The 25,047-nt window shown below is 36.6% G+C and overlaps 2 protein-coding genes and 1 pseudogene across 2 annotated transcripts; all 3 read left to right on the top strand.

Annotated features, from left to right (window-relative positions):
• Positions 1–2,817: 2,817 nt before the first annotated feature.
• LOC138870828 (uncharacterized) lies at positions 2,818–3,516 on the top strand. Its single transcript, XM_070148668.1, has one exon. It carries the CDS (start codon positions 2,818–2,820, stop codon positions 3,514–3,516), a length of 699 nt encoding a protein of 232 aa, XP_070004769.1.
• A 1,660-nt stretch (positions 3,517–5,176) lies between these two features.
• On the top strand, positions 5,177–13,928 carry LOC138870827 (uncharacterized mitochondrial protein AtMg00810-like; annotated as a pseudogene).
• Positions 13,929–15,467: 1,539 nt separating this feature from the next.
• On the top strand, positions 15,468–18,449 carry LOC138870826 (uncharacterized). Its single transcript, XM_070148667.1, has 6 exons — positions 15,468–15,520; positions 15,991–16,052; positions 16,800–17,131; positions 17,219–17,284; positions 17,333–17,692; positions 18,165–18,449. The coding sequence occupies exons 1-6, from the start codon at positions 15,468–15,470 to the stop codon at positions 18,447–18,449; spliced, it is 1,158 nt and encodes a 385-aa protein (XP_070004768.1).
• The last annotated feature ends 6,598 nt before the right edge of the window (positions 18,450–25,047 follow it).

Here is a 25,047-nt window from a genome sequence, read left to right as displayed (position 1 = left end):
TCGTTTAACCGCTAATAGCTTGTCTAGGCCGACCACATTCGGGTAGGCAAACCTTAGGTCTTTTCATTTATTTTGTTCGAGGCGAAAGGTCGTTCCCTATAGTTCATATTCAGGGGAATGACCCGTAGACTTTGTATGTATTTTTATCCGGGGTATGCCCCGTAGTATCATGTATCTAGAGGTCATGACAAAGATGTGAAATAATATAGTATATACTAGTATTTAGGATTTTATTTTATTTTTCTTTTTCTATTTTCTTTTATTCAGAGGGGACGACCTCGAGCCTCTAGTGTGTTTCTTTTTCTTTTTCTGTGTTGTTAGCTCAATTTTAATATCTTAAAAGCGAACTAGATCGAGTACGCAACCGTGGTTTTCACGAGATTTGGGGAGTACCTAACACCTTCTCCCCGAGTCAAATGAATTCCCTTACCTGAATCTCTGGTGCAGACTTAGTTTTGGAGTCCAAAGTGTTTTAAAGGAAAAATTATTTTTTTTTAAAATGGTGACCTGGCACGGTAACCGAAACCAATGTCAGGTGGCGACTCTGAGTTTTTTTTTCTTTTGAACACAATTTTGTCACTTTTTAATTAAAAACCCTTTTGAGCTTCAAAAATCTCTTTTATTAATTTAAGAGAGTTAGTGAAGTTGGTTAAAAAAGGGGTGTGACATCTCTGGCGACTCTGCTGAGGAATTACAGGTTCGAGCTGATACTTGATTTTGTTGGATTTTTAGAATATTCGGTTGAGGTTTTTATGTTTTCTTTATTTGCTTTATTTGATTTATTTTTGTTTATGTCACTTTATTTGCTAGTTGTTTTATGTGTTTACAGTTTTTCCTTTATGTGTTACTACTTTATAATTGTCATCGTATGCATTACCCGGTCAATTTTTTCTGCAATAAGTCTCGGAGTACGCGTCGCGTACACGAACTCTTTGTTGAGTCACCCTTATTTTAGGGGGGGGGGGGGGGGGTCGGACGAATGGAGTGGGTGGAAAGCTTGAGCAGTCACCATCGACCATACGCTCCCCCGAATTGCCTTGTTAGTGAACTCCAAACATAGGTCAGCCTTTAGGTCATTCTTATTTGCATCATGTCATTTAAACCTAGCAGGGCTCGGTCCCAAGCACCGTGTCCCGTTGTAGGAGGCCTATCCAAATTATGTCAAAAATGGGCTCGTGGCCCAAAATGACATTTAATCATCCTATGTGCTAAATGTTGCATTTACAAGGGTAGATAGGTCATTTGGCGGACCGATGTTTTGGAAAGAAGGGTGAAAAATGAAGCAAGTAGGGCCCAATTATATTTTTCTTTTACAACTTTTTCAAGAAAAAACAAAAAAAAATTGAAAATGAAAAATCCTTTCCATCATTTTCCAAAAAAGAGAAAAAAAAATACAAAAAGATTTTACATTTTCCATCATTTTTCAAAAAGACAAAAAATATAGTTTTTCCAAATTAGTTGCATTTTTTTAAAAAGCTTTCTCCCACGTTCAATCTTCCCGAACTACGCGAACCTGATTCTCGTCTTTCGGGGCGGGATACGTAGGCAACCCACATAGAGTTCGATCTTCCTAGTAAGTCTTAGGTTCTTGGCTTTGCGGGGTCTTAGCCAAATCTTGCATGTCTAGCCACTTTTGGCCACATCGGCCATTCTTGCAAAATGGAGTTATTTTCGTAAAAGTGGTTCAATTACCCACGTCTTAGAATCTTGAGTTCGCAACTAGGTGTCATATTACTTTAAGGTCCGTCCTTTTTGAGTTTGCATCTTTAGCCACTTCTGGCCATATCAGCCGTTTTTGCGAAATGGGTCATTTCTGCGAATTAATTTTTGGGCCATAATTATTGGGAGTTGAATCCATATAAGTATTAGTAAGGTATTTTCATATCTGAGTAGTCACCCTTGGTGATTTTTCACTTAGAGCCACTCTTGACCACGTACGTTAATTTTCAAAAAATAGCACAATAGTGTCTTGCATGTATCCAACAGGAGGTGTTGTGGTGTCGCATAGTGTCTTGAGTCACTTATCTATTTGGTCTTATTTTTCTCATTCAGGTATGGATCCATAAACCAGGACTCGAGCATGATAGATACTCCAGGACCACGGAGCTTCTTGAGGAGCCTTTTTATGTTTTTGAGTCTATTGTTCATATTTTACTTTCTAGTCATGTACAGTAGGATTCAATCATTTAGTTGGTGTCAGATTTGTCGTAGTGTAGTTTAGTTTGCCGAGTCTCTCATTATCATACCTCATATTTTGTATTTGAAAAGCCAAAAAAAGTTATAAATGAAAAATCCAAAAAGATTTTTGTTTCTTTACTTTTCCAGAACTACGCTTGATCTGATTCATGAGGGACATGATACGTAGGCAACCTACATAGGTTTCGATCGAATCATCATTAAAAAAAGCAAAAAAAAAAAGAGACGAAAAAAAGAAAAGAAAAAAGAGGGAATGAAGTTGTGGGACATGAAAAATGAGAGAAAATAAAAGAGCGATAATCAGAAAGAAAAGAGGGGAAAGAAATGAATAACCAAGAAGTGTTAGAAAGGAAGATGAAGAAGGAAATGGGGCAAGAAGAGTGAAATTGGGATGATGCCATATGACTTTCGTACCCTCGAAGCCATTCTAGTACTGTTAACTGTGATTAGGGGGCATTGCACACAATGTGATATTTCTATCTGAGAAATGCTCTAACGATAACATGTTGGCTTTGTTTTGCTCCCTTTGTTACTTTCATTATTATCATAACAGAGGGTGGTTAGTTTGTGGCACTTTGGCGAGTCATCTGTACAACACAAGGTCAAAAGAGCATTGTAGACATGGCTAGTAAAGACTTGGACACTAGAGTTGTAGACCCACCAAAGGAGATTGTAGAATCAGAATCGGAACTGAAAGAGGAGGTTAGAAGGTTGAAACGTCAGATGGCGGAAATGTATCAGGTCTGGATTAGGGGACACCCTCCACCCTCATTCCCTACTAACTATACAAAAAACCCTGCTTCCAATCCACCATTCTCTCAATCCCAGATGCCCAATACCATTGATCTTTCCCCACAACACGCACAAGGCTTCACCCCTTACCATAATTACCTTGGCACTTCCTCCCAAACTTTTCATGCTCCACCAGCCAAAACAACCATATTCTTAGTTCCAGATACCCAATACTATGTCCCGAAACCCACCTTCAAAGTCTCAGATCCTTACTCCTACACTCCCCACCTTGAGACTCATGTAGAAACCGAGAAACCATCCAAGAACGCAGAGCAGGAGGAGATATTTAAGAAGGTAAAGAGTTTGGAGAAATCATTGAGAAATATGCAGGGGTTAGGAAGCCAGGTAAGTGTGGCTTATAAGGATTTGTGTTTGTTCCCTGATGTCCAACTACCTGCTGGGTTCAAGATGCTCAAGTTTGACTTGTATGATGGACATGGGGATCCTGTAGCTCATCTGAGAGTTTATTGCGGTAAAATGAAAGGCGCCAGGGGAAAAGACGAATTATTGATGGCGTACTTCAGCTAGAGTCTGAGTGGGGAAGCTTTAGAATGGTACACCCGCTAGGACACCAGCAAGTGATACACATGGGACGATTTGGCTCAGGACTTTGCTCGGCATTTTCAGTACAACATAGACATTGTCCCAGATCGCCTGTCCCTAACCAAGGCAGAAAAGAAGCCCAATGAAAGCTTTAGAGAATGTGGTTCCGATGGAGGGAGCAAGCTGCACGGGTCAATCCTCCGATGGAAGAAGATGAGATGGTTGAATACTTTCTTCAAGCCCTGGAGCCTACTTACTTCGGATATTTGATCTCAGCCATTGGTAAGCCTTACAATTATGTGGTAAAGATGGGAGAAATGGTGGAAGAGGGACTAAAGTCAAGCAAGATCATGAGCTATTCTGCCTTAAAAGCCACAACATAGGCAATTCAGAACGACATAAGAAGCTTGTCGGGTCAGAAGAAACATGATGATGTTGCCATGGTTGTCTCAGGATCACGATATGGCCCAACGGGTCCGCCTCACCAATATACTCAGCCTCGACCCCAACCCCAAACCTATCCCCGAGTTCCACATAATCCACCTCAGCACTATCCTCCTAACAACGTCCGGTCATCTGTCCAACCATTGGGTCACTCCTTATGGCGAGCACCAACACCGCATAATACTCTTTCGCCTTCATAACATTTTTGAGCACCCAAAAACCCTAGAAAACCGGGGCATAGAAGGGAACAAAGGCAAAGAAATAGTTTCACGCCAATCGGAGAATCCTACACAAGCTTGTTTGAAAAGTTAAAACAGTCTGGCCTGATTGAGCCGCTCCTCGGCTATACTCCAGACCCATATGCAAAAGGTTTTGATCCTACTGTACGGTGCAGGTACCACTCTAACGTCCAATGGCATAGCATTGAAGATTCTCGTATTTTGAAAAGGGAGATAGAAAGAATGATTCAAGAAGGGATAATTGTGGTCCAGGACAGTGACACCCAGAATATCGCACAGAATCCTTTGCCTACACATAATGATGCACACTTTGTGGGGGAGATGCGTGGTGGAAGGGAGTATGAGAATCCTCTTGGGAACTTGCTGACTCAAGTTGATGATATTGAAATTGGTAAAGGTCCGAGTAATTTTGATGTGCAATCCAGTGGCTAAGATGTCAAGCTTGGTAATTGGAAAGACACTCCTTTCTTGGCTAGCCAGGGAGGATTTTTGGTGGTTTATTTTGTTGTCATTTCTGTTTGTCCGGATTATTTCAGGGTTGTAATTCGGATATTGTCTTGTGTCTCAAACTCTTCTTCTTCTCATTTTGTCTAGTTCGTTTACTTGTAGTAACTCGTCTAGTGTTATTTAGGATTGTTCCAGGGTTGTAACCATTGTCTATTTTGCTTGTCCTGTTCAAACCCTTTTCATCATCTGTCTAATGCAATCTCCTATTTTCTATTAGTTCTAGTCAGTTTATGTTTAGGTCATTTTTCCTTTTATAGTTCTTTTTATGCCGACTCTAGTGACATGACATGCACACATAATTCTTAGCCTGATCTTGAAAGTTAGTCTAATTATGAAGCAATGGCACAGTTTTAAATATGATAAAAGGATGCGAATGAGGAAACAATTAAAGATTCACGCATTCTAAGATGACCTGAACTTTGAATTGAGTGAAACTAAGGCAGTAAGTCTAGGAAATGAAGAGGTTGATAAGAGCATACAACAAGGAAATGGCTCTCAAGCAGTTTGAGGTAAATCAGTCAGTGCTGAAATGCATTCTTCCACATCAAGATAAGGTTGAGTCAAGTCTGCTTCGAACTGGCAAGGGTCATTCATTGGGACAAAGGTATAGCCCATTGGCACTTTTTGTTTGTGTTGATACCATCAATAGATACTATGTGTGATTCTTTTGTTTATCTTCAATTGCATACTTGTACCTGACATCTTTAAAGTTTGGTATGACGAAGGCATTTTATTCTACTACCCAAACACTTTTATCTTTTGCTACCTCTTTTGAGCCTTAATTTATTTTGTTTCATACCCCTCTTTTGGAATCGGAAATAGAGTTAGGAACTAGAAAAGAAAAGGAAAAAGAAAAAGAATAGAACAGAGGAAAAGAAGAAAAAGAAAAGAAAAAAAAGAGAAAAGAAAGAAGAAAAAAAAGCAAAAGAAAGAAAAGGAAAAGAAAAAAAAAACAATTGTGTGTTTGAACTACGTTCGGCCTGATTCTTGACACCTCAAGATACGTAGGCAGCCTTACGGTTCGGTCGCACCAATTAAAATATTTTATAATCCCACAAAGTCAAGAGTGGAGCAGTCTTTCTTAGAAATTTTCATCAAAGCAAAAATCCCATAAAAAAATCCCCAGACTCCAGAAACTGGGGCACAAGTTTTAATTTTGCCAAAAGATCTGATTCCAAAAGTTGTAATTTTGAACCCTTTCATCTTAAATTATTTTGAGCCTTCATGCCATCCTTTCTTTCCAGCCCTGTCCAAAAGCCTATATTATGGTCCAAAGAAAGACCTTCCGACCAATCTTTGAGGATGCCAAATCAAGGGTGTGGTGAAGGTATGATCTTCCTACATCATGGGTAATACCATGTTCTCATCGCAAAGAGAGAAAATGATAAATGAGAGAGTCTTATCGGAGAAAACCCTCATGGGCACCGTAAGGCGATAGTGAGTTGAGAAAAAGAGCAAATGAGAGAGGCTTGATGGTGAAAACCCTTTAGGGCACTACAAGTCAACTGAGGATTGTGGATCAGATGGGACAATTGAAGAGCTGAAGCACAATTTCACAGCGAAGAGATACAACAAGAGTTGAATATTAGACTTGTTTGAGAGATTAGGCCACTTAATCCAAAGGTGCATGTCATGGTCATTAGATTTGGTATCCACATCTGATAAGTTTTTACTTTGTAATTTTCTTATTAGGTATCATCTCTTTCCATTGTCCCTTATTTTGTTCCTCTTGTTTTGGTTGAGTCCCTTCTTGAGTCTGTTTTATCAGAACAAGTAAAAAAATGAATTCAAAATCTGCTACCAGCTTCCAATTGCACAAAGCAGAGTCTGGCTAGCACATCAAGGTGGCACAAGTCAGGAAAGAACAGTATGCACATTAAGTTTATAACAATTAACATGCATTGGGATTCATGTAAAATGCAAAGGTTCGGTAAATGTCAATTCATGAGCAAAATGCAACAGATAGAGGATATTGGACTTGAATAAATCAGAGGTATTTCTTGTGATAAGGGTGATAGAGAAAATGGGTAGTCGATAACAGGCAAGGTCTTTCAAGTTGAAATCAAAATTATCTTAGCAAGTGCAGAAGCAACCGCCTTCAAGGTCAAGGCCACAAACTAACCACCGTGTTTTAAACTCACAAGCTTTATTTGTCTGAAACAGGGGTGAAGGCTATATTCATAACAAAGCTTGAAATTTTCAGGTGTAATTCCCCAATTCTTCTTACGCAAAGGCTATTGAGGAGATCACACATCACCCCTAGGAGAAGCACTTCCTAGTTTGGGCCTTTCAAGTTATATTTTGTTTTAGGAAATGCACTTCCTAAATTGAGATTTTACCCCTAGGAGATGCACTTCCTAGTATGGGTATTTCAAGTTATATTTTTATTTTTAGGAGATGCACTTCCTAATGTTGGTCATTTAAATTTATCCCTAGGAGATGCACGTCCTAGTTGGAGTCATTGAAGTTTTACCCCTTAGGAGACGCACTTCCTAGTAAGGGTCTTTCAGATTATACTTGCTAGGAGACGCACTTCCTAGTTTTAGGTCATTTAAGTTCATTCCTAGGAGACACACTTCCTAGTTTTAGTCATTGAAGTTTCACCCCTAGGAAACACATTTCCTAGTCTGGGTCTTTCAGGTTATATTTTTGTTTTAGGAGACACACTTCCTAAATTGAGGTTCATTCCTAGGAGATGCACTTCCTAGTTTGAGTCATTAAAATTTCACCCCTAGGAGACGCACTTCTTAGTCTGGGTCTTTCAGGTTTTGTCTTAGGAAACACACTTCCTAAATTAAAATTGTACCCCTATGAGACACACTTCCTAGTTTTTAATAATTTAAGTTCATTACTAGGAGACGCACTTCCTAGTTTGAGTAATTGAAGTTTCACCCCTAGGAGACACACTTCCTAGTTTTTGGTCTTTTAAGTTCATTCCTAGGAGATGCACTTCCTAGTTTTAATCATCGAAGTTTCACCCCTAGGAGATGCACTTCTTAGTCTGGGTCTTTCAAGTTTTGTTTTAGGAGACACACTTCCTAAATTGAGATTTTACCCATAAGAGACACACTTCCTAGTTTTTGGTCATTTAAGTTCATACCTAGGAGACGTACTTCCTAGTTTGAGTCATTGAAGTTTTACCCGTAGGAGACACACTTCATAGTTTTGGGTCATTTAAGTTCATTCTTAGGAGACACACTTCCTAGTTTGAGTCACTGAAGTTTCACCCCTAGGAGATGCACTTCCTAGTATGGGTCTTTCAAGTTTTGTTTTAGGAGATGCACTTCCTAAATTAAGATTGTATCCCTAAGAGACGCACTTTCTAAATTAAGATTGTATCTCTAAGAGACGCACTTCCTAGTTTTGGGTCATTTAAATTCATTCCTAGGAGACGCACTTCCTCGTCTGAGTCATTAAAGTTTCATCCCTAGGAGATGCACTTCCTAGTCTGGGTATTTCAGGTTATATCTTTATTTTAGGAGACACGCTTCCTAATGTTGGTCATTTAAATTCATCCCTAAGAGACGCACTTCCTAGTTCGAGTCATTCAAGTTTCATCCGCAGGAGATGCACTTCCTAGTTTGGGTCTTTCAGGTTATATTTTTCTTTTAGGAGATGCACTTCCTAAATCGAGATTTTACCTCTAGGAGACGTACTTCCTAGTTTTAGTTTATTCAAGTTTCACCCCTAGGAGACGCACTTCCTAGTTTTAGTCATTCGAGTTTTATCCTTAGGAGACGCACCTCCTAGTTTGGTTCATTCATGTTTCATCCCTAGGAGACACACGTCCTAGTTCGAGTCATTTGAGTTCATCCCTAGGAGACGCACATCCTAGTCGAGTCTTTAGTTTTACTCTCATCATTGCATCATTCATAAATAGCATAGGTGATTTGTAGTTTCTGCTAATAGCTCACAAATCTTCCTAGTGCAAACTGGGGCAGAAAAAAAAAGTTTTTTGTTTTGTTGTTTTGATTGCAGGCACCCACCTGGAGAATGAGGAAATTTATTTTGAAATTATTTCAAACTTCAAGTCGGCAGCAGGAGCCCATCTGAAGAATGAGGGAAGACATTTCAAAATTCAATTCAAGTTAGAAGTAGCAGAAGCTCACCTCAAGAATGTGAGTCAATGGTCTGAGATAACCAAAAGAAGAACTCCTAATCCAGAATGAAAAAAAAGAAAGAAAAAAATGAAGAAGAAGTAAATCCAAATGCAGAAACAGATGAAAGTTGTGAACTGCTCAAGACATGGTTGAAGTTACAAGCATTGTATGTCCTGTCGTGATCCAAAAGCTGAAGAAGAATGAACTAGCACCTGCAACTAGAAAGCGTCAAGGTTCAAATCTAAAGTCTGCATGAAGAACCATTCAAGACTCAAGATCAAGTTTCAGAAGACTTATAGATAGGAATCTTGTAACTCATAACTGATAGGCTTAGTTAGTCTATTTTATTTTTCGATTTTGATGTAATAACAGGACCGCGGACCGGAACCTCGACGGAACGACACTTCAATCGGCTCTCCACCTCGGTATACTCTATCACTATTCCTATTTATGAACTACACGTGGCCCGATTCCTTTATAGCCAAGGATATGTAGGCAACTCAGATATCAGAGCTCGGTCACATTCTCCTTTCTTTTAATTCTATCCTCTTGTAAATAAGGGTCGGGTCAAAAGACATGTTCAGTCGTTCTTTGTCTGAAAACTCTTCGTGTTTCCAGTCAAAGAGGGGAAGCTGTAGACATGTAATTTTTGACCCTCATTGAAATTTTACTCATTTTAGTATTTAGATATTTATTTTAAGTCTAGTATTGCTATTTTGATTATATTTTACTTTTTTGCTTTAGTTTATCTTTAAAATAAAATTACAAAAAAAAGAATTTCCTTTATGCTAGCTATTTGTTATTTTGACTAGTAACTTTTAGTTTTTCTTACTTTTCAAAAAATTGAAAAAAAAAGAGTCATATTTTTGGTTTGCAAAATATAAAAAGAAAAGTTCAAAATATATGTATTTTTATTTGTGTCTATTTGATGTAGTGTAAGTCTTAAATTAAATTTCTAATAGTAGATTGAAAATTTTTATACTACCTTAAAATATAGCTATTTTGTTTTCCTTAATATTCCTTTTTTCATTTAGGAGTAGTGTTTTTATGTACTTACTTTTGATTTAGCTAAAGAAAAATCAGAAAAAAATCAAAAAGACAAAATAAAAACAAAAAGAAGAAACCAACAAAACAAAATTAGAAGGAAAAGAACGGAAAAAGCAAAATGCAAAGGAACAAAAATGAAAAATATGAACCCCACCCACACCTTGCACACTTGCACGTTCTTCTTCATTCTGTTTCCAAGAACAGATTCAGAATGCATACTTGATTTTGCTTTCTATATTTGCTATATTATATATATATATATATATATTTGTTATATATTATATATATATATATATATTTGTCTTGAATAATAAAGAGATAACATTTTGAAAACCCTAGTATAAAATGCTCTTACCCTCATTCTTGGGAAGCCACCCGCACAACTCTAAAAGTAAAACCTTTCAGCACATAACAAGAACCCTAAGAAAGAACCCTTCTTCTTCACCCCCTCCCAAAAAAAACCAGCCGCAACGCATACGGACATAAGGAAAAAAAAGGGGGAATCGAGGGGAAGGACAATACCGTGATGAAATTTCAATCAAGCCAACAATAGAAAGACCAATTTTACCATTTGCACTCATTTCCTGATTTTTGATATAACACATAATCTAGCTTGATTTGGGAATGCAGTCCATTATTTCTAGTTCGAAAATACAAAAAGAATTCTGTTTCTTCTCTTTCAATTCTTGGATTGTGGGATTTCAAAGCATGGAGTCCGATTGAGCTGGGGTGCCGATTCGAAGTTTGTTCGCGGTCCAGTTCATTTTTGAGTCTTAGAGTTGTTGAATAGTCACGTTCAAACTCGTGATTTGAGGTCAGATTCTTACGTTTGCCTTTTCCTAACATTCTGTGTATCAACTTTTGAGAAAATGTAGTCATTTGCTTGACATTAGCAGTGTATTCATTTGGTTGGCACTCCTATTGCTTTCATATTCCCTTTTTTTATTAGATTTAAGGATTATTGTTAGATTATTAGCTTATCCTTCATTAAACTTGATTAAGAAGAAAAAAAGAAAGATAATTTACTAATATCTTCAAATTAGTGATTTGTTGGAATATTGTTGTTTAATTGATAAATGGGTTGTGGGGTTTATTTAATTTAAAGAAAAAAAGAAAAAAAATGAATAGTTGGACTTCTTAAAGAAAATTATTACGACAGACAATTTAAAGTTATGACAGTCGGGGCTTTGGACCATTTCTGTTAGTTTTTTCTTAATTTGTGCTATACTCGTTTAACCGCTAATAGCATGTCTAGGTCGACCACATTCGGGTAGGCAAACTTTAGGTCTTTTCATTTATTTTGTTCAAGGCGAAAGGTCGTTCCCTATAGTTCATATTCAGGGGAATGCCCCGTAGACTTTGTATATATTTTTATCCGGGGTATGCCCCGTAGTATCATGTATCTGGAGTCCATGACAAAGCTGTGGAACAGTATAGTATATACTAGCATTTAGGATTTTACTTTATTTTTCTTTTTTCTATTTTCTTTTATTAGAAGGGGACGACCTCAAGCCTCTAGTGTGTTTCTTTTTCTTTTTCTATGTTGTTACCTCAATTTGAATATCTTAAAAGCCAACTAGATCGAGTACGCAACCGTGGTTTTCACGGGACTTGGGGAGTGCCTAACATCTTCTCCCCGAGTCAAATGAACCCCCTTACCCAAATCTCTGGTGCAGACTTAGTTTAAGAGTCCAAAGTGTTTTAAAGGAATTTTTTTTTTAAAAATGGTGACCTAGCACACCAAAATCAATGTTAGGTGGCGACTCTGAGTTTTTTTCCTTTTGAACACAATTTTGTCACTTTCAATATTGAAAACCCTTTTGAGCTTCAAAAATCTCTTTTATTAATTTAAGAGAGTTAGTGAAGTTGGTTAAAAAAAGGGTGTGACATTTGAAAACTCTCTACCTCATCATTTCTAGGCAGAAGTTATAAGTACAACATGTCATATCATTAATAGATGTCTTATTCGACCAATTCTCAAAAAGACTCCCTATGAACTGTGGAATGGTAAGAAACCAAACATCATCTATTTCTAACCTTTCGGATGCAAATGCTTCATTCATAACAATGGAAAGGATAATCTGGGTAAGTTTGATCCAAAGAGTGATGAAGGTATATTTCTAGGTTACTCTCCCTCAAGTAGAGTTTATAGAGTTTACAATAAGAGAACATTATGTCTTGAAGAATCTATTCATGTTGTTTCTGTTGATACTAACCCTCGCCCAATGAATGAACACATTCCTGAAGATGAGGAAATTTCTTGTGCTCCAAAATCTGTTATTGTAGGTAAGGATCATCAAAATGAGTCAGCTAATCTACAGAATCAACCAACTGAAATTCCTCCAAAAGAATTTGACCTACCCCAACTAGATTAGTCGACTACCGAAGAAAAGGTGACTCTAGCAAATACTCCAAATGAATGGAAGAATGAACCAGGATATCCTCACAAGTTCATTATAGGAGATCCATAGGAGGGAATAACTGCAAGGAGATCTCAAAAGAACAAATCTCATGTAGCTCTCATTTCTCAAATTGAGCCCAAGAAAGTGGATGAAGCTTTAAAAGATTCTCATTGGATTGATGCTATAAAAGAAGAATTAGATCAGTTTGAGAGAAACAAAGTCTGAGAACTTGTTCCAAAGCCTCAAAATTCATCTGTAGTTGGAACTAAGTGGATTTTCTGAAATAAATTGAATGAATCAGGTCAAGTTGTTCGGAATAAAGCAAGACTGGTGGTTCAAGGTTACTCTCAATAGGAAGAAATCGACTATGATGAAACCTTTGCACTTGTGGCAAGACTTGAATCCATCCGAATTCTACTTGCTTTCGCTGCTCACAAAGGATTCAAATTATTTCAAATGGATGTTAAAAGTGCGTTCCTAAATGGGTATATCTTTGAAGAAGTATACATGAAACAACCTCCTGGCTTTGCAAATGCCACCTTTCCAAACCATGTATACAAGCTGACTAAAGCCCTGTACGGTCTCCAACAAGCTCCACGAGCATGGTATGAAAGGTTGAGTTTTTTTCTTCTAAATCAAGGTTTCAAACGAGGTAACATCGATACAACTTTTTTTATTAAGCAATCAAATTCTAGTAATCTTATTACTCAAATTTATGTAGATGACATTATCTTTGGTAGCCTAACTCCGTTCTTTGTGAAGAATTTTCTCTTTCCATGAAAGAAGAATTTGAAATGAGCATGATGGGAGAATTGACATTCTTCCTTGGACTTCAAATCAAGAAATCCCCTAAAGGAATTTTCATCAGCCAAACCATGTATACCAATGAGCTCATTAAGAAATTTGGAATGGAAAATGCTAAAGCTATTGGCACTCCAATGAGTCCAACTACCGTGCTAGATGAAGACAACAATGGAAAAATGGTTGATGAAACCATGTATAAAGGGATGACTGGATCTCTATTTTATTTAACTACCAGTCGACCAGATATTATGTTTAGTGTATGCAAATGTGCTTGATTTCAGTCGGCTACTAAGGAATCCCATCTTACCGCTGTTAAACATATTATTAGATATTTAATTGGTACTCCTTAGTTCGGACTATGGCATGATCACTCTAACAATTTCTCTCTGAGAGGCTTTTCAGATGCTGATTTTGCAGGAGACAAGATTGATAGGAAGAGTACCAGTGGGACATGTCAATTTCTAGGAAATGCATTAGTATCTTGGCATAGCAAGAAACAAAATTGTGTTGCATTATCAACAACTGAGGCAGAATACTTAGTTGTTGGAAGCTGTTGTACACAAGTCCTATGGATCATGCACCAACTTCTTGATTATGATTTATCTCTTACTTCTACTCCTATTTTCTGTGACAATACTAGTGCTATCTGCTTATCTAAAAATTCTGTGCATCATTCTAGAGCAAAGTATATAGAAATTAAACATTATTTTATCTGTGATCATGTAGCAAAAGGTGATATTACTTTAAAGTTTATTAGTATTGATTCTTAACTTGATGATATTTTTACTAAACCTCTTTTGGAAGAAAGATTCTGCACTCTCCGGAAAAAGATTGGCATTGTGCCAAATTTGTAAATCAAATATTTCCTTAAGTGTTCAAATTATTTTATACACTTTCAGAATATTTTATTCCTTAATTATATGTGTTCTAATTAATTTTCTGTGGAAGTGCAATTATTACAAGTACCGTCGATCAGTCACTTCTGAACCATCACTTCCGTCTGCACGTAACCTTTCCATTAACTAAGACGCCTCTTCGTTCTTCTAAAACTCCTCGATAAAAACCCTCAATCTCCAATACTTCTCTCATTCACTACCAAATAACTCCTCTCACTATGGCCAAAAGAAATCCCTCTTGTGCAACCAGACATAATCGAAGGTTTCAAAAAGCTCTCAACACTGAAGAACCTGTGGATGTGGAGTCATCCATTGACTTAGATTTTCTCAGAACAGATAAGGATAGCAGTGCTTCATCTGAAAATCATCTTATCAGCCAAAAAAAGCCGGTAAGAGGCCCATGGAGCAAACCCCCCAAAAGGCTGCATGCAAGAAGGGCAAGGTGGAACGTTTGGAGTTTGGTCCTGAAGACAAGCTAATCTTCTATGGCCCTAGTGAAAAGGCGAGGTTTGAGTCCTACAAGTCAAAATCCATGGCTTATGGACGCTTTGTAACTCTTTCTCTTATTAAAAGCCTTCATTGTGATGTGACTGCAATTTTCGATTTTCAGCACCTTTCCCCTTTATTTGACACTCTTGGAAATACTGTGTATTAAGAACATGTGAGAATGTTTTATGCAAATATGTTTGTCAATGATAAAGATGATTTGGAATCTATGATTTTCGGGACTAGAATTGTTTTGGACTCCTACCAATTTGAAAAGATCTTTTTCGCCAAATTTAGTGGGTATGATGTGTTTGTCCAAAATTCTTGGCCCAAAGACTTTGAAGTGTCCTTTAATGAAGCAAAAAAATTTCTGTCTGATAACCCCCTGACATTGGCCCCAAAGATCTTACGTTTGAACACCGTGTCTTGGCCCATATGATTGCCACCACTCTCCTTCCCAAATCTGGGTCCCTCAGTTTCTTGTCCACTAGAGATATTTTTGCCGTCTACTGTCTGGTTAATAATAAGTGTCTTGACTGGTTTGTATGGATTCGTCAATATATGCTTGAGAGTATCAGGGATATTTCCTCCTCTGTTGCACGTCTGCCCTATGGTCTTCTTATCTATCATATTCTGGAAGTTATGAAAGTAGACTTGGCACCCTTTTCATCCAAGTACATCTCCAGTACTTATAATAAGATTGCTTTTTCTATGATGGGGTACACTCTGGGTAATGATGGATGGGTTAAGCGAGCGAAGGTTGAAAGTGCTCCAGCTCCAGTTGATATCCTGATTGATCAACCAGCTTCTCAGTCGACTACCTCCCTGAATCTTCAACAAATTCAACATTACCTTGATGGAGTCAAGATGCTGCTTAAGGAGATGAAAGAACAGGTAGATAAGATCAAGGATGTCACTAAGAAGACAGGTACAGATGTGGCAAAACTTCGGATTGACATATGAGCTATAAGGAGACAAGGAACCAGGGCTTTCAATTCCATGAGTGAAAAGATGGACAAACTCGTCAAGATGTTGAGAATTCCTATGACTCCTTCTGCACCAAAGTGATCAACACCCTCAAATACTTTCTGGGACGAAGTTAATACCTCTGATTGTGCTGCTATGACAAACAATTTTTTGCTTATGCTTCTTTTTGTTGGTGGTTGCTTTTAGACAATTTGTTTTGGTTTGTACTAACTAAGCCTCTGCTGAAGGCTCTAATTCTCTAACCACTTTATTAGTATGTGCATTATATTCTATATTGCTCTTTCTATGTCTCTTTCCTTTTTGATTGATGTCAAAGTGGGAGAAAATGTGAGTAAACAACTCAGGAGGAGCATAATGGAACAACATAATGGAACAACACATAATCTCAAGGGAAGCATCAGTTCAGGGGGAGCAACTCCTTAAAAGGGAAGTATCTTAAATTACTTTGTTTACTCCTTATTGATTGTCATCATCAAAAAAGGAGGAGACTGATAGGTTTGAGTTTAAGTTTCAATGATGAAAATATTATCTTATGTTATATTTGCAGGACAAACAAAAAGGAAAGAATGGAGATGCTCAGCAAGATTGCTACTAGATTCGAAATTGCCAGTAAGGAAAGAATGAAGATGTTGTTACTACATTAATAATCAATCAAAAGAAGCAGATTGACTCGTCCTCAATCAAGGGAACTCAGATTGTCAATCATGGATTCTTTAATTAAGAAGATCGCGCTCGTGAATTAAGCTACTCCAGGCATAAATGACTCCTTAAATCAAGTTGTGACAAGGAAGGTCACAATCGAATCTGGGCTCGTCAAAGAGCAAGATTCGAAGAGGCACCCCTTGGGTCAAATCACTTAATCAAAGATCTTGTGCCTCTGATTTTGCTAAAGACTCAACCGCTCTTTTCTCTCCTATAAGAAGGCTGATCCTTCAAGAAGAAGATTGTACAACTACACACATTGTATTCTAAGTCTATCTACTTCTTAGTTCAAACATTGTAATCCTTAGTTATCAGTGTTTCAAAAGATAGGGAGATCAATAACACAAAAGAGAGTTGTGTCAACTATTCTGAACTCAAGTGTTGATACTGTTTGTTAGCGGTGAACGCATTAAAACCATATATATTGTAACTTATTCAAAGATCTTAAGGGAACCCTTGTGACTCAAGGAAAACTGGATGTAAGTACCACAACGGTACCGAACCAGTATAAATGGTTGAGTGTTATTTACTTTTCTTTAATGCTTACTTTCATTCTGTGATATGGTTAGTCAACTAATACTTGTGTTAGTCGACTAAATTTTAAATAGTCAACAATTCACCCCCTGTACCTTCAAAATGTGCTTTTGGTTGAAGCTCTAGAACAAATTCTGAGATATGCCAAGTTCATGAAGGACATGGTAACAAAGAAAAAATCAATGAACTGTGAAACGATCAAAATGACACATCAAGTGAGTGCTATTGTGCAATCCATGGATCCAAAGTTAGAAGACCCCGATGCCATTACAATCCCATGCACTATTGGTAGTGCTAATTTCGCCAAAGCTTTGTGTGACTTGGGGGCAAGAATTAACTTGATGCAATATTCTGTGTTCAAGACATCGGGGATTGGGCAACCAAGGCCCACATCCATGAGGTTGCAAATGGCAGATAGGACAATGAAGAGGTCATTGGGGATAATTGATGATGTGCTAGTTCGGGTCGACAAGTTCATACTTCTCGCAGATTTTGTGATACTTGACTGTGAGGTTGACTACGAGGTGTAAATCATATAGGGGAGGCCTTTACTAGCTACAGGGAAGGCTTTAGTTGATGTGGAAGCTTGGGAGCTCACCTTCTGGGTGAGCGATGAAAAATTTGTGTTCCTTGTTTGCAAGTCATTGATGTAGCCTAATAGCAACGAAGTGTGTTCGTTAGTGTATCTTGTGACCGAAGTGATTGTTGAAGACACAAGTGCTGTGATTAATATGGAAGACCCATTGGAAGCTGTGTTGTTGAATCATGACATGGATGAGAAGGAAGGCTTGGTGGAATATGTCAATGCTTTGCAAGGAATGGGTTCATATACATATGAGCCTCGGAAAATTTTCTTGGATCTTGAGAACCGGAAGACTCCACCAACAAATCCCTCAATCAAGGAGACACCCATATTGGAGTTGAAACATTTGCCTTCACACCTCAAGTATGAGTTCTTAGTCCCTTGTTCCATGTTACCTATTATTCTTTCCTCGTGCTTAACTAACGTGCAGGTAGATGCCACCCTTGCGGTGCTCCAAAGGAGGAAGAAGGCAATAGGTTGGACAATGGTGGATATTCGGGGTATAAGACCCACCTTTTGCATGCACAAAATCATATTGGAGGAGGATGCCAAATCCTCCGTGGAACATCAAAGACAGTTGAATGAGGCCATGCAAGAGGTAGTCAAGAAAGAGATCATCAAATGGTTGGATGTTGGGGTTGTCTACCCCATTTCTGATAGTTCATGGACTTCGCCGATGCAATGTGTCCCGAAGAAAGGGAATGTCTGTGATTACAAATGACAACAATGAGTTGATCCCCACAAGAACTGTCACTGGTTAGAGAGTCTGCGTGGATTACAGGAAGCTCAACAAAGTGACTCGGAAAGACCATTTTCCGCTTCCATTTCTTGATCAAATGTTAGATAGGTTAGACAGACGTGCTTATTATTGCTTCTTGGATGGGTATTCCGGGTATAACTAGATTCTTATTGCACCTGAAGACCAAGAGAAGACCACTTTCACTTGTCCGTATGGCACATTTGCATTCTCAAGGATGTCGTTTGGTCTATTGAATACACCGGCTACTTTTCAGCAGTGTATAATGGCAATATTCACGGATATGGTAGAGGACTTCCTTGAGGTTTTAATGGATGGTTTCTATGTTGTGGGTATTCTTTTGATGCATGTTTGGATAATCTTGATAAGGTATTGGCACGTTGTGAAGAAACCAACTTGGTGCTTAATTGGGAGAAGTGTCACTTTTTGATTGAGGGGGGCATTATCCTTGGTCATAAGATCTCCAAGAATGGTATCGAAGTGGATAAAGCAAAAACTAAAGTGATATAAAAACTCCCTCCTCCTACTTCCCTCAAAGGAGTAAGGAGCTTTCTAGGCCACGCGGGGTTTTACAGTCGGTTCATCAAGGATTTCTCAAAGATGGTGAACCCCTTGTACAAGTTATTGGAAAAAGATGCCAAATTTATGTTCAATGATGATTGTATGAAGGCATTTGAGTTACTCAAGTATAGGTTGACTATCACTCCCATCATTACCGCACCAAATTTGAGCTTACCATTTGAGCTTATGTATGATGCTAGTGATGTAGCAGTGGGAGCGGTGTTGGGGAAAATAATCAACAAGATATTCAATCTGGTCTACTATGCTAGTAGACCATGAACGACACCCAAGTTAACTATACGGTGACCGAGAAAGAACTCATAGCCATTGTCTTTGCTATGGAAAAATTCCGCCTGTACCTCATGGGTACCAAAGTGATTGTTCACATCGATCACGCGGCGCTTCGTTATTTGATGACTAAGAAGGACTCAAAGGCTAGATTGATGAGGTGGGTAATTCTTCTACAAGAATTTGATATTGAAATCATAGACCGAAAAGGGAGTGAGATTCAAGTGGTGGACCACTTGTCCCGTTTGGAAGAGGAGGGGAGGCCCCATGATGGCCTAGATATCAATGGTTCGTTTCTGGATGAATAACACCTTTCCATGTTTTTGACCGGGATGCCTTGGTTTGCCGATGTGGTGTTACACCCCGTAAGTTTGACAATCTTGATATATAATTTTATATAAACATGCGGCTCCAACTTATAATATATTTTGTTTTATACAAATAATTAAATTTGAAACGAAAGAAAGATTCTTTGCCTAGGTAAAACGCATTCCAATCAGTATTTTACTCTCAAAGAGGTAAGCTTTCCAATCAAAACCTTCTTTTTGTTATAAAATAAAGACTATAAAGTAAATACAAGTATAGAGAGAAACTGATATATTATTCGAATTCAAACTGATATACATAATGAACTGAAATCTCTTCTATTTATAGAAGAAAGGAAGTTGCTGTGTAAGCTGCTACGCAAGCTGCTGTGTAAGCTACTACTACAAGTTGCTGTGTAAGCTGCTACTACAAGCTGTTGTGTAAACTGCTACTACAAGATGCTGTGTAAGCTGCTACGCAAGCTGCTGTGTAAGCTGCTACTGCAAGTTGCTGTGTAAGCTGCTACTGCAAGCTGCTGTGTAAGCTGCTACTATACCAGATATGGATAATCTTCTACTGAGAGCAATGTTTATCCATAACGGAGTACTGAATGGATAAGCTTATTATACCCGGTATGGATAATCTTCTACCTAGGGTAATGTTTATCCATAACCGGGTATCGAAGTGATAAGCTTCTTCAGGAAGCTTATTTTCAATAGAGTACTAAATAGATAAACATATTTACGGTGGAGTCCCATATGGATAAGCTTCTTCAGGAAGATTATTTACAACAGAGTACTAAATGAACATCCATAATATAATATATTTATGACACTCCCCTTGGATGTTCATTAAAAGATAATGTGTCTCATTAAAACCTTACTAGGAAAAACCACGTGGGAAAAAATCCTAGTGAAGGAAAAAGAGTACACATATTTAGTAATACGCATTGCTAGGTGCCTCATTAAAAACCTTATAAGGAAAACCCCAAGGAAAAAGAGTACACATATTTAGTAATACGCATTGCTAGGCGCCTCATTAAAAACCTTATAAGGAAAACCCCATGGGAAAAAACCTTAGTAAGGGAAAAAGAGTGCATCAAGTATTTTACTCCCCCTGATGAAAATCTTGTTTCAAATATTTGAGTCTCCGCATTCCAATCTTGTATACCATCTTCTCAAAAGTTGAAGTTGGCAAAGATTTAGGGAATAAATCTGTTGGATTATCACTTGAACGGATTTGTTGCACATCAATGTCGCCACTTTTCTGAAGATCGTGTGTGTAGAATAATTCTGGTGAAATGTTCTTCGTTCTATCTCCTTTTATAAATCCTCCCTTTAATAGTGCTATGCATGAAACATTGTCTCCGTATAATATTGTGGGTCTTTTATCACATTCCAACCCACATGTTTCTCGAATGAATCACTGATCTCAATCATATGCACTCCCTGCTTGCCGGTTTGAAATCGAGCTTTATGGGTATCGGATAAATAACCTGCATCTGCATTACCAATACGATCTGCACCACTTTTGTTAGCATTAGCAAGATAAATAAGTGCACCATCTACACCGAGATAGAGTATTTCAGGACCAAGGAGCTCCTCATCCTCTTCTAGAGGTTGGAACGGATCCTTATTCACTTCAAGTGATTGAATATTCATTGGTGTACTTAATGGGTACACTTTGTCCATGTAAAAGTATTTTTAAGACCCTCTTGGAGCTCTTCCGGAGTTCCAATAAGATTTATGTCACCAACATAAACAGCAAGTGTAACAAATTTTGATGACATTTTCTTTATAAAAATACATGGACAAATAACATAATTTATGTAACTTTCTTTCAGCAAATATTTACTGAGGCGATTATACCACACGCGCACAGATTGCTTTAAACCGTACAAAGATCTTTATAATTTGATCGAGTACATTTCTCAAGACTTTGAATTATATGCTTCGGGCATTTTCAATCCTTCAAGGATCTTCATATAGATTTAGCCAAATAAGTCATATAGGTTAAGACTTGTATCTAAATGGTATGACATCTTCAAGTGTCTGGACTGCTAGTCCGATCCTCACAATCTTTTACAATATTGTGCACTATATTGTATTAAATATATCGTCGACGATCATTTTGTGTCAGTTCCGAAGCGACATAACTTGTGGAGATCTCATCACTTTCTTTATTTTCAGGTACCTGAACTTTTTCGGGAGTTTCATGAAATGTTATGTCGTGGGCTCTTCTAGAGCTTATTTCCTCCTCATTTTGATCATTAGCTCCTACTATTTTTCAAGGATTGTTACCTTTGGAACCGATTGGTCTACCACGCTTCATGCGTACAGTAAACTCTATCCTTCAGGGACTTTAATTTTAATAGGAGCATTTGCAGCTGAAATATGATATTTAATTTTGGATCAGCAAATGCTTCTGGCATTCGACTTGAATTATCTTCTAAGTGAGGATCATGATAATTCGATTCATATAGCATATTTTTCAACTATTTATTCCATCCCCCAAATGTTAGAAAAACTAACATATATCCCCAATCATCTTTGGGAAACATATCTTTGTGTATTATGGTAGAGAAATTAATCATATACCACACAACAAAAGATAGTAAAAATATTTGGTTTCTGATCCTAAACCAATTGTGAAGGGAGGACTTATCATATATTGTTGATCTGATGCATACAAGTGTTGTTATATGCAATTTAGAAAATCTTAGACCAACACATGAAGCTTTGTTCTCATAAGCAATGGTTTAGCCATTAATAGGAGGTATTCAATGCTAAACCAGCTTGGATATAAACCAGCATTATCAAGATGAACTGTCTTGATTTCATAATCTGAAAATTATGCTCTTAATCGAGAAAAGCAATTCCAAATGCCAAACTGCAGGTTGACAATAATTACACATGTAACCATCTCATATATGCACCTATAAGTGGTTCACATGATAGGTGAACGGGCCCATATTCACCTTTTATATATTTCAGAATCAGGGGTCTTAGTCCCAACTTTAGCTGGTATAATCAATTCATTATGAGAACAAGCAACACATGAGAATTCCTGAAGAATCTTCTAGTTCTTTAGTATATGCTTATCTGAATTCTCAAATAGCTCATTTAAAAATGGCAAATGAAAACTTCAAGTTTATCATGTCATGTGCTATCTCTTAGTAAACTTCTGGTTTACTATGGCATAAACTTTTGCTTTAGTAAACTTCTGGTTTACTGTGATACATGATATAGTACAAATTCTGGTTTACTCTGATACATGATATAGTACAAAATTGAAGAATAAGGCGGGTAACTTCTCACATACATATTATTACCCCCTATGATTGTGGAAACATGAAGATTTTTAATCTTCCAATCATTTGTAGTCTCAATATGATAGTCATTTGTATTAGTAAACTTCAGGTTTACTACAACATATGTTTTGACCATAATCATATAATATGAATGACATATTTGTATATAAACTCTTCGAGAGCCTTCATTTATTATCCACAATTTAATATTTATCAGACACTACTGGTGTCATATGTCTTCTAGACAAACAGTTAGCTCTTCAGGAGTTGTTGATATATTTTGTACTATCAAATATTGCTCAGACACTTCTGGTATCATGAGAGAAATTCTTAATAAAATGAACATTATAAAGATATTATAAATTTATAAATGTAACAAATTAAAAATTTCAGTATTTTTACCACCAACTTTGTGACAAATATCTCCTTCAGGGAGAAACGTCATTAACATCTGAATAATTTTATTAAATATCATTCTAAGGCTACAAATTCAAGTTTAGAAAGATTTGACATTATTTAGGAAAAGAAAGTTCTTACCTCAGATACTTTCAAAATATTTGCTCGAGATGGCAGAGTCTCGTGCTGATAACGTGTTATAAAATAAAGACTATAAAGTAAAGACAAGTATAGAGAGAAACTGATATATTATTCGAATTCAAACTGATGTACATAATGAACTGAAATCTCTTCTATTTATAGAAGAAAGGAAGCTGTTGTGTAAGCTGCTACTACAAGCTGCTGTGTAAGCTGCTACTACAAGCTGCTGTGTAAGCTGCTACTGCAAGCTGCTGTGTAAGCTACTACTATACCAGATATGGATAATCTTCTACTGAGAGCAATATTTATCCATAACGGAGTACTGAATGGATAAGCTTATTATACCGGTATGGATAATCTTCTACCTAGGGTAATGTTTATCCATAACCGGGTACCGAAGTGATAAGCTTCTTCAGGAAACTTATTTTCAATAGAGTACTAAATAGATAAACATATTTACGGTGGAGTCCCATATGGATAAGCTTCTTCAGGAAGATTATTTACAACGGGGTACTAAATGAACATCCATAATATAATATATTTATAACACTTTTCATAATATTGGTGAGGTGATCTCCTCTTTCTTGGTATTATATATACTCTTGTCAGTCCACCAAAAGTCAAGGGTGGATTTTAAATATATAAAAAAATTCATTAAAGGAAAAAGAAAGAATTAGAAGCAATAAAGTCAAGAAAATAGGAGACCAAAATGAGACTACAATGTGCCTACTAATCATGCATAAAAAAGAAGGTAATAAAAATTAAAGGAAAATCAACAAATTAGTAGGCAAGAACCCCACACGTAGCCCAAAATACAAAAAGATATTGTACTTTATGTACTTCTAAGGTTTTAGCTAATTATACCACCATAAAATTTAATATGTTACCGTGGGCTATTTAGATGATTTTCTGTGTTACTAAATTAGGATTACTATAACGATAGAAAGACATGACAGTCGAGGATTTGGGTTATATATATTTTACATGGATGTTTTAATAAAATAATAGTATATGTATTTATTTTATATGGTATCACATGCCCATGATACTAAATCATATAACGTGTATTAAAATTGAGTAGTATTTTAAGTAAGTTGAGATAATTCTTAATTATGCGGGTAATTAACAATTACCCAAAACATATATATATATATATATATCACTAAATTATACTATCTATCTATCTATATCTTTATATATATTAAAGCAAGAAAGTTACTATATATAATTGATATTATGGTTAAGCCAAGTGACAAGCTAATAAATGTCAATAGTATATGGTAACTTTATTCTATATTTGACTATTTTAGTTAAATACAAATATAGATAAAGTTCTAAAATTCGAATTTAAATTAAAAATAAAATTTATCTTTTTTATCATGTTATCATACTTAATTCGGTTAATGATCATATGCAATCATGTTAGGAAGTTCTAAAATTAAAATTAAAAATAAAAATAAAATTTATCATTTTTTTATCATGTTATCGTACTTAATTCGGTTAATGATCATATGCAATCATGTTAGAAGTTTTTATTATTTTTTATAATTATTTAAATACTACTTCGCCTCTAGCAAAAAAAAAACTACTCCATATAATTATAAAACTCGTTCACATTTAAAATCCTATAAGTATAGTTCTTTGAAACACTGTAGCTAGATTTGAATAAAATGAAATTCTTTTAAAATAAATGTAATATATAGGGTACACGTCTATGTTTATCTAAATAACAAAAAAGAGTTTACAAAACCAAATAAAAGTCTACTTACATATATAATAAAGTAAACATACATGCTGGAGAAAGAAACATCACAAAATCAGTCAATATTAAAAAAAAAAAGTTGTTTCATTTTTCTTCTTGAAGAATATTTGTTTGGAGAGTCAATTTGCATAAATGGACATCAAACAAATAACAAAACTTTAGCTATATAATTGTTATTATTAATTTCAATTTAGCACATTCAAGGAATTGAAGGGTATAAGCTGAAACCCCTTCATTTTGCTGTAGGCAAGCCAATATTGCAAG

The sequence above is a fragment of the Nicotiana sylvestris genome, chromosome 6 (genome assembly GCF_000393655.2).
Source record: "Nicotiana sylvestris chromosome 6, ASM39365v2, whole genome shotgun sequence".
NCBI lineage: Eukaryota > Viridiplantae > Streptophyta > Magnoliopsida > Solanales > Solanaceae > Nicotiana > Nicotiana sylvestris.
Note: the sequence above shows the minus strand (reverse complement) of the source record. Positions and strands in the feature narration are given on the sequence as shown.